The 11,368-nt window shown below is 36.3% G+C and overlaps 1 protein-coding gene across 4 annotated transcripts in view; it reads left to right on the top strand.

Moving 5' to 3' along the window:
• Positions 1-1,289, top strand: part of LOC106458741 (FYVE, RhoGEF and PH domain-containing protein 1-like) — a 57,117-nt gene extending 55,828 nt beyond the window's left edge. For all 4 annotated transcript variants that reach the window (XM_022385047.1, XM_022385046.1, XM_022385048.1 and 1 more), the window contains 2 exons: positions 263-417; positions 998-1,289. In XM_022385047.1, the coding sequence (XP_022240755.1) occupies positions 263-417; positions 998-1,046 (204 nt within the window). In that variant the 3' untranslated portion in view covers positions 1,047-1,289. The remainder of the gene's footprint in view (positions 1-262; positions 418-997) is intronic.
• Positions 1,290-11,368: the final 10,079 nt, after the last annotated feature.

The raw sequence follows: 11,368 nt of genomic DNA on the forward strand, positions 1-11,368 counted from the left end.
AAATGAATAAAACCCTGTAACCCCACATTTGTCATGATGCTAGAAAAACACGTGGGTTCAAGAAGTCTTGATAGAAATGAATAAAACCCTGTAACCCCACATTTGTCGGTTAGATTATGTGAATTTCAAGTTGGTATGTTTGTGTTATTTAACTAGTACTGCACATTCGGTGGTGAAATATTGTTTGGAAAACATCATGTAATATTTGCTATATTCATCTGATCATACTATGGTTGATCAATGTGTCTTTTACTGTCTTCAGGATGAAAGAGCCCTGACTTCTGTACCTGTTCCTGGATATACTGTAGCAATACCAGATAAAGCTGAGAACATTGATGGAAGAGAGAATGTTTTCAAGTTATTCCACAAGAAAAAAGTATATTATTTTCAAGCTGTTGATGCAGATGAACAAAAAAGGTGAACATTATTTTGCATATATTTGATTTTCATTAATTTCTTATCTCCAATAACAATCAAAGTATTTCAGAATTGTGTGTGTAATTATATAAAAATATTTCAGTTGTACAAATGGTTCAGTTAAAGCTGGTAAACATATCTATGTTTAAGTTCCAAAGCTCATCGTTTGACTTGCAATCATACAGAATCGGACTGTTTTCTCCAGATCAGTGAAATTTTGTATGTCTGAAATACTGTCTAGCACATTGTTTTAATACTAAATATTGGCCAACTGATTGTTTTTTTTTATATGCAACTATATTTTAAGTGGTAATGACAAATGATTATTGTTTAGCACCGTTTTGCTCTATGTTCTTTATTTTTACCATAAAATAATCCCAAAAATTGTCTTGATATAGTGAGTTAGTTGAAACATCATAATGGCTTCTAATTATTTCTCCCGTGCAATCATGTGTTCATATGGTTAAAAATTCACTGTAAAAAGTTATTGGGATGCTTTATAATACTTTAGTTTATCAAGACTTAGTTATATGAAGGTAACACATGAACTAACAGTGTGTGTGACTCTTTCCTACTACAGGTGGATGTCAGCCTTGGAAAAAGCATCACGAGCGGAGTTCCTGAGCTGACAACATGAAGTGTATCCATAATTGCATTCTATTTTTACAAGTCCATGATTCTTCTCAGTTGAAAGCAAGTTTGACAAGACATTTGTACTCTACTAGCTTTGATGATCATCTTCTGTACTTCAACTAGAATATTGTTTACACGCTAGTCGAGGCATCTGATAACTATAAGGTCGTACAATTAGTTTGAGCCAACCATTGACTGAAATCTCAAAATTCCAGGCTTTTGTTTTTTTATAATAAAAATTGTCATAAATCCTAATAAAATTCTTAAACTAATATCACAGAAGGCACAACATCAATATTTTATACCACTTTCATGAAATTATGCTTCCATCAAACCACTCAAGTGTCACAAAATTTACCCCTGGCATTGTGTAAAACGTACACAGTTATTGTAGATTCTTAATAATCCTGGTCTGATTTTATGGCTTTGTACTTGAAACTTGATGTTATCCTTGTTAAGTAAGTGTTAAGATATTTCATGTAACGTAATATCCTTGAGCCTGTCAGTATATACTCTCATTGTAACAGAAAGTACTTTTGAAAGTTCTTTAAGTGAAAAGCAAATCATTTTGAACTTAAGAGTACGTTTAAACATTATGCACTACTGATGTTATTCATGATGTCTCGTATGTACTTTATTTTAGTATTCATCTACTTTTGATACCCCAGTAATCCACAAGATGATTTGATACCCCAGTAATCCACAAGATGATTTGAGATATCAGCAAGATAAAAAGAGGAATTAAATTCTTACCATGTGCATTAACAATTGTGGTAATTTGAAGGCATTAAATTGTTTTGTAAAAAAACCTGTATTATTAAAAAAAAATGTCTGTAGTAGTATTTATGTAAATAAGACTGTTTTATGTACATCTGGAATTATGAAAAAGTGTATGTTGTCATTCATAGCGGTTTAATTGTCAGTTAACTGTAGTTTTTATGAGATGCATAGTACATTGATGATGACTAATGTGTCCTGCAATAAAGTATAAGCCTAAAGAGTGATTGTTTCATTGACATCGTGGAGACATTAGCCTCCTTTTTTTTTTATCTATGAGGTGAAGAGACTTGGGTATAAGTAGAGAACTTTGCATGTTTACCTTATGTTTGGGTGTAAATGTGCTAGCTTCTGTTAAATAATGTGCCTGATGACATATAACACAGACTCTAAGAGGAAACTGCCAACAAATTTACCCAGACAACCAAGTGATACAAACATTCAGAATCTCGACTATTTTGCATCACAGAAGATCACTGTTGTTATTTGGCTGTTTTGTAGAAGTAAAATTACCTGGTGGTCCAAGCTTCAACTATGTCTTGTTAAACCAATTTGCCTCTCGAGCAACTCTACTCACTATATCAGTATTCCTGTTTCTTAGCTGTTTTTTTTGTCTAATGATTTTGTTCAGCATATGCTAATTTTATATTAGGCAACCAATTGAGATTACATCTATAGAGATAAAAACATGTTTATTATACCTTATGTACTACTTCCGAGTCGGGCCCGGCATGGCCAGGTGGTAACTGGCACTCGACTCGCAATCTCGAAACCCCGTCACACCAAACATGCTCGTCTTTTCAGCCGTGTGGGCATTATAATGGGACGGTCAATCCCACTATTCGTTGGTAAAAGAGTAGCCCAAGAGTTGGCGGTGGGTGGTGATGAGTAGCTGCCTTCCCTCTAGTCTTACACTGCTAAATTAGGGACGGCTAGCGCGAAATTCAACAACAAACAAACTTCCGAGTCGTTGTTGCACCTGATTAAGAAATATATTAATTTGGGTACAAAATATTAATTACTGTTACTAGTATATAATAGGCTTATGACATATACGAATATTAAAATACATTGTACAATCTTACAAATGTTTTGGAAAATGAACAAAACCAAGTCAGTCCAAGATATTTGTTAATGATAGTATATGTACTACAGAAAAAATGGAGGAGCGCGTGCCCCTCTATATATGTTAGGCGTCCATGACTGTAGGATAGTATAATACAATGTAACTATACTACACTTGTGTATATACGATACTACAGGTTCTTGCAATGTAGTGTCCTACTTATTTGAATTTGGGTCACATGACACATTCTACAGACCCTAAATACTTTATAATGTATAACTACTGATCACAAACCATGAAGTCTTTCAAAAACGAGTTGGCCAGTACGTTTAGAAAAACGTTTAACGCATTTTTTTAAGTATAGGTTTTTCTCGATGTGTGTAATTAGATTCAGCCTACAAACTTTATCAACGCATTTTTGCAAAATGAAGGCTCTTTGTTATTTTATTCTTATAAGCAGTTCTGAATATAGTACTATTTTGACAATATATTTATCAGTTACTACTGTTTAACCTCTGGTGTAGTTTTGCTTTCAATAATAATAAGAAAAAAAAATTATCAGAGGGATTTTAATAATTAACGCTCAATAGCGGTCACCGACACAATACTAGCAAGACTCTGGTTTTACTGTTCTTTTCTTATTATTAATTGGAGTTCAATGGGATTCTCACACTAAAAGTCACTGAGGCTGCCGTTTCGTTTAATCATCAAGTTAGCTACATGTCATAATGCTGTTCTCTAATTGGCCAATGGAAACACCGAGTCGGACGAATATAATACAGTGTATGTCGACTTACTTTTCCAATGTATGTGGAAGAGGTGGGGAACTGATTGAGAGAGGAGAGGAGTAGTACATGTATAAATTTTTTCTCGGAAACCTGCATTATTAGAATAAACATACTGCACGCTTTCAGCTGTAGGTGCATTATAGAAGTAAAAGTCAATCCAGTTTTCCGTTCAAAGAGTTGAACAGTGCCCCCATAAAGGAAGTTGCTGTTGGCTTGCAACATTTCCTCTTGTCAGTATTTAAAATTGGGGACGGATATAACTAAATCTTAGGCAGGAGCTGGAGATAGCCCCCCTCCCCAAATACTTTAATTTATTATACGATGTATAGAAGTAGCGTGTGACATTATAGATCAGGATAGAGCACAACTGTTTTACTGACATCTTAAGGGAGAGACTGTGTGATAAAACCCTACTTAAAATATCAATGGCATTTGAAAAGCTGTGTTCTTCGTTTACAACTATTATACTATACATGGAAGAAACTAATTCGCACAGTTTGATTTGATTTAGCACAAACTTTCTTACTAATCTATTTAGTGCAAGAGATTATGTAATAAAATTCAAAATTACAGAGAAAAAAACGACACTACAAAACCAAAACTGCAATTAGAAAGCACATAAAAAACAGTATGTTGCACTCTACTATTGTATATGTGGAGCATTACATTTTGATGCTTGAAAACCCTTTAAATTGCAGTGTACAAAAGGCATATTCCTGGTGGATAAATAACAATCGTTATGTGTACGTCAAAAGAACACGTTTTTATGTTATGTTTTAAGATAGTCCTCATTTGAAATAGGACCAGTGTTTAGAATGGGACAAGGAGTTGAGAATATATGGACAAGTTAAATCAATTTTTAAATATACATGTTGGAGGTATCCCACACTCTACAACATTCAAAAACGGATAGAAAATAAATGCATCATTTAAAAAACAACGTTTCGCCACTGTTAACCTGGCATCATCATACAATGTTAACAGTGGCGAAACGTTGTTTTTAAACGATGCCTTTTTTTTTCTATCCAATTTTAGCTGGTTTTGAATTTTAAATCAATTTTATAGCTTTTAGAAAAATCTATAAGGTACGAGTGTAGGATATTGCTAGAGTAGCGTTCAGAAAAACATAAGGAACGAGCTGGGTTAGATGTTATAAACCAATTTAAAAAAGAATTAGAGAGTAAGGATAGTATGCTAATATTGACGTTGTATATATATTTACTTCAAAAGGAATGATGCATGTTTTAATATTCTAATACCACTGTTACATAATGACCACGAGAAAGAATCGATGTAATATTACTATCACTATATAAATTGTTTTGGGTTATATATATACATGTGGATTCCTTAAAGATGAACAAGACAAGATACGAAATCGTATCATTTCATGCATGAGCGTACTCTAAAGTGAACGGATTTACGTATAAGTATCTGATATAGATCCGCTAATAATGGCTAAAATTTGTGAAGTACTCTGTACTTGAAAACTTGATTGAGTTTACTTGTGTGTGAACTAACGACTGTACAAATTTTGAACGAAATATATATATAATCTTTATTATAAAAGTAAAAGAGCACTCAATCTACTTATTTGCGCAGACAGGACCACAGTCAATTATCTATTAGGTGATGTTTAGTCACACAGTTTTTCACACTCTCCTGATAGCTCTGAAACATGATAATCTAAAGCATGGTCTTTAGCCTAGAATCTCCAAAAAGAACTGAACCAAGAAAGCACATTTGAATTCAACAGGTAAACTCTATTTCTCTATCCAGTTAACAGCATCACATAATGACCCTTGTTTTCTTTCACAGCATTTGCTAGCTCTAGCTGTAACATACAGACACCATCCTTTCGAATAGCAAAGGATATTATAGTTGGTGACCCTTTCAACACGAATGCACCATGATACTACAATATCCCCTCGGATATAGTAGACATTAACTAGCAAAGAAATAAAGTAAATAGACTAAGGCAACTTTAACAGTTTTCTGAACCACGTGTTTAAGCTACAACTGCATATGAACTAAATAAATAAATTTTGAAAAAATATCTATACATCTAAAGACATTTAGAAAGTATAGTATGTCAGCGTATCACAACTGGCCACCAACCACTGAGCCACTATACAGGAAACTAACCATTGGCAACTTCATCTGAAATGTTTCTCTATTCACTCTCTGCTTCAAGGTAGAACTTAACTTACACGTTCTCCACAAGGGACTTGTACACAGTTAAGTGTATAGAAAAGTTATTTTCACTACTTGACTGTTCTAGCTGGGCACACACACACACACTCAGTTAAAAGCATGTGCAAGGCCATTCCAAGAGAAGCTCTGCTGCAAGTTTTAGAGAACCACAGCTACTCTGATAAGGATGGTAATCTTTGTGACGAAAATCAATTGGATGTTTGGAAAGTTTGGTTTGTTTTTAATTTCATGCAAAGCTACACAAAGACTATCTGCATTAGCTGTTTCTAATTTAGCAGCAGAAGCCTAAGGGAAGGTAGATAGCGAACACTATCTACCATCAACTCTTGCTACTCTTTTTACTAATAAATAGTGGGGTTGACTGTCACATTATAATGCCCTCACAGCCGAAAGGGCGAACATGTTTGGTGAGATGGGAATTCGAACCCGCAACCTGCCGATTGCAAGTCGAGCCCCCTAACCACTAGGCCATTTGGAAAGCAAGAGACCACACTTCAATTTCATTTGTGAGTTTTTTCAATCAACAACTGCCTTAGCATGGTAGCCTGGCGTGGCTAGGGCACTCGACTCGCAATCTGCGGGTCGCGGGTTCGAATCTCCATCCCACCAAACATGCTCGCCCTTTCAGCTGTGGGGGTATTATAATGTGACAGTCAATCCCACTCAATTCGTGACAGTCAATTCGTTGGTAAAAGAGTAGCCCAAGAGTTGGCGGTAGATGGTGATGACTACATGCCTTCCGTATAGTCTTTCACTGCTAAATTAGGGATGGCTAGCACAGATAGCCCTCATGTAGCTTTGTGCGATATTCATCTTAGCATGGTACATGCAATAAGTCCATGATGTCTTACATTACCACCTGAGGGCTCGAAAGCAAGGTTGTTAAGACAGTTCAGTTATTGGTGGCACGACCAAATGGCCATCCTGCCTTTGATAATCACAAAATATGGATATTGCTTAAGAGCTTGGAAAGTAAAGACCGCCACTTCCTTTCTATAAATGATTGTACAAATCAACAACTGTCCTAACTACTAGCTTGTTATCTCAGTCAAGTAATGATGGGGTTGTTTTCTTTTTATGGGTATATATATGTATTTTAGGTTATGTTTGACAGCTGTATGTATATATGCGACTAGATTTAAGAGTTTTTTGTCTTTAATATTTTATTCATGTGTGTTTTTTTATAATAAAGAATTATTACAGTTATATGCTTATAATCAAATAAAGGATTATTGTAATGTGCAGAGACACCAATGGTCTCAGTTTCAACAGATGCCAGCTAACCCACAATGTCATCACTTTGCCAAGCAGCAAAGTGAGCAAGAATATTAGTGCCAGCTGTCATATTAGAATGTTAGGGATGACCAATAAAAAACAGTTGACACTGTGGCAAATGCTTTGGAAAACTGATAGAGCACAAGTCGGGTTTGGCCACCAGCTTGGGAGGGAAGGGGGACAATGAATTACTTGTGTCAAAGAGTTTAGTGGTCAGTCTAGTTCTGTCAGGGCTTGGTGGAACTTGGTATGTGTCAGTTAGGGTACAAGGGAGAGATTATGAGTTCCTTGACAGTGACGAAGACCCTAGTGGACATCATGACCTTTCAAGTCCTTTGAGCAAGACTACTGCTATTTCCAGCAGGTTCTGATTTTGTTTTGGGGAATGGTGAGGAAAAGTGGATTTCCAGCTCAGACTAGGTGGTGTCGTCCACAAAATGAATGTAGTCATTCCGAGTCTCAAATCTGGAATTGGCATCCTTGCCTGTCCATCAGTTTTCCCTGTGTAGCTGGTTGGCTGGTGTTGCATAGAAATGTCATCCAATGCCAACAATATCAACCCCAAGGAAAGTTAATTAACGAGTGTATGTAATAGAGGGAATAATATTAGCTCTACGTTCATATATGGTATACTGTGGTTTCATCTAGGCAATGTCTTATGCTTTGGTACCGTGTAATGCAGTTATATAAGCCAAGTGTTGATTGAAGATTTTGCTGACAGTCTAGACCGAATGCAGCAAAAGTAACTCAGTGACTTGTTGGGTAAATTCACTGATGTATTTGCGGGACCAGATGGCTGATTGAACTGAACACTGGTGACTCAGCACCATATAGACACATGCTATACATATCCAATACAACAACCACTGCACTAGTTTATTTGGAGCAGTAATGAGTCACAAGTACTTATATACAGTAGATGCTGTAGAATGGAGGCATATAACCTTTGGATAATGTTTTGTTATCTCTTTAGTGTTTTTCAGGAAGAAGGAAGGTTTCCACGTTTTTGTATTGATTTTAGATAATTGAATACGGTAACTTGCATTGCTGTATTTCTTGTACCATGAACACATGAATGTCTAGACGTGGCAGAAGGTTCACGTTGTTTCACTTTAAATCTGGCATTCAGATATTGGCAAGTCGAACTGGATGACGAAAGCAGGTCTAAGATTGCTTTTAGCACAAGAGACCGCTTGTATTAATTCCTCAAAATGCTATTCAGTCTATTTAATACACAAGCTACTTTTGAATATCTGATGGAGCTTAAACTCAAGGGAATGCAATGGGAGAGATGTCTAGTCTATGTTAACTGTGAGTGTTTATTAGACACCATTACCAGCGAAAATGAGTTGGATCTGTTTTATCACAGTTGCAGATTGGAGTGGAATGTGCAACTCTGTGCAGTAGTCATATACTCATGGCTCCCAAATGCAGATATTGTATGATAAAAAAGCTGCTTGTAATTCTTGTCTTTGTAAAACACTACCACTACTACTTGTGTGATAGGAAGTTCACCACTTGGGTAAACCACACTTCAGTGAAGTGGTTAATATACCTTAAAAATCTGTAAATAATAACAGAACGTTGGATAATGACATTGCAATAATATGACTTTGTCATAGTTTATCACCCATGTCCACAATACATGGTAAGACCATATCCATTTGTGAAATATCTTGACTATGGATACAGTTTGGGGGTTAAAACTGTGGCTATTTTCCCCATAGCAAGTGCAAACAATGAATTAAAATACTACACTAGTAGATGGACGTCAAACTTAACACTTCAGGAGTTCTAGGACGATCAGCTTAAGGATTGACCTAGCATGAACATTTCTTGACATTGAGAAAAGTCAAGACTAACCAGCACTAATAGAGAAGCTTAGTATGGTCACACATAACCTGTGACACCTGTATGAGCAGTTACAAGTGCAAAAGGTATTCTATACAGTTGCTATCAACTCATGATGTGAGGTGTTCCAACAGTGGTACAGCTAATGGTTCCCGGAGCTATGCAAAATAAGTACTCTAGACTTTGCACAACATAAAGACTGGAGGGCACCAAGGTTTAAAACACACTTGTGCTAACATTCTTGTATGGTTCTTTAGGCCATGAATGAGTTCAACACTGATGTAAGCTCTGTACAGGGCGTGCCACCAAGAAAAAAACTGGTTGAGACAGGGTAAACTCCAACAGAGAATTGTTGGGTGGTCTCCTTTGCATAATATATCCCAAAATATATTGCTGATCCACTCATGAAGTCATTGATATATTACTATCACCATTGACTACTTCACAAAGTGAGCTGAACCTTTTCTATTGGTTGATACACAGGCACAGACCATTATAGATGTATTAGCACAATTCAACGTACCAGAAGAAATCCACATGGATCAGGGAACTAACTTCAACAGCCGGCTGTTTGTTGAGTTGTGTTAAGTGTAGTGAAAACTTGTACTTCACCCTATCACCCCCAATCTAATGACTTGGCATAACGTGTAATACAGACTACCAAGCAGATACTTATAAAGTTTGCCAATCCCAACTGAAACAAACATATGTCATATGTGAGGATGGTACATAGAGCAATGAAATAGGGATTAATGAGCTGTTCACAGAACGTATTAATGTTAGGATGGGAAGTGTTACTTCTTGTGAATATGGTGTACGGTCCTCTATCACAGGGAGATGCAGAATATGTGTCTGAAGGAAAAAGTGACGGAAACGAGATGCCGATGTCATCGCGCTTTAATGGCTAGAGTGACTAGGTCGACATCTGAGTGGCATTTGATCTAATGTCGGTCACTTGTGCAGGTAAATAGTTTGCACTCCCATCTCCCCTGGCTCTGTTGGTTCAACGACCAGAAAGAAGGTAGTGTAGGGAATGCAGAAGGGGTTACAGGACTGTTGTGGACCATTCTTAGGGCTGTGACGACTTTAGAGACAGCTAATTTAGGTTAAGCTCGAGACCCGAGGCTACCTGCATCAATTGAGCTGTCCATAAATAATAGGGATCGTATTCTATAAACAGATTAAGCGGAAGTACATGCAAGACTGCAGACACGGAGCTTGATCGATGTGTTATTTATAGTTTTACTTTTCTCATGCTGATCCTGATGGGTCTGGGACGATGTATTTGGATCCAGGCAGTAGTGTAGAAAAGAATGCAGGGGCACTTGCTACCAGGCGCACCTCGAAGGGGGTGCGCTTCGAGCCATGATAACACACTTCAACTCCACTTCAATATATTACTTTACTTTTGAATAAAATATAAACGCTAAAATTCGTACACAGGCTTAAAAACACATTACCTGTATTTGGCAGGACTAAGAAATGTGCTATCTAGCAACTCTCCAGCTCGGTTGTGTAGAAATACTATTTGTTTAAATAGTTTTGAATAACATGAATAACAACACCTATTAGAAAGACATTTTTAGTAAAATTATCTTAATATTTTATATTTTATGTGAAAAAATTTGCTTACTGGTTAAGTTGTATTCTCGATAAACCAATAAACGTTAATAGTACATTTTTCAACAAATTTAAGTTGTTATTTTTTTCAAACAATCTTGAATAGTGTTTTTAGTGTTGGTCATATCAAAACTTTCTTTTTTTTTCAGATTACCATGGGGCGCTCTTTGGACCCTTTGCCCCGGGCTACGCTAATGGTTCAGGCCGTTATAACTTAAACATACACTCTTGACCAAGTTTTTCTACTCAGTTGTAATTCTTTTTGGCCCAGTATTTTGAGTCCTGCCTTTTTATTTAAGTTCAGACTCCAAAACATTTTGTCTATCTTGATAAATCAACCTTTCATTTGACGTAGCTTACTCGTGATGTTGTTTCAACCCCAAAAGCTGCAAAGAAATCACGGATGAAGAAAGTAGTGGCCAATATGCTTGACTTGCATATTCTGGAGACATTTCCATAAAAAATAATTGCATATATACACCATTACTATAATACTCATGATAAACTACAGATATCTAGCTACACTACACAAAGGAACGTGAAACTCTTAAAACTAAATCTTAACCTAAAACCATACCTGTACGCACACATACACAAATATATATATATATTGTTACGACAGCGGAAGTCACGTGACTCTAGTAACACGTCATGAACTTCTAGAAAAATCATGTCCCTTCCTGAAGCCTCGAGTGTTTACTAGATGTACGGTATTATTGTATATAAG

This window comes from Limulus polyphemus, unplaced genomic scaffold, assembly GCF_000517525.1.
Source record: "Limulus polyphemus unplaced genomic scaffold, Limulus_polyphemus-2.1.2 Scaffold507, whole genome shotgun sequence".
Classification (NCBI taxonomy): domain Eukaryota; kingdom Metazoa; phylum Arthropoda; class Merostomata; order Xiphosura; family Limulidae; genus Limulus; species Limulus polyphemus.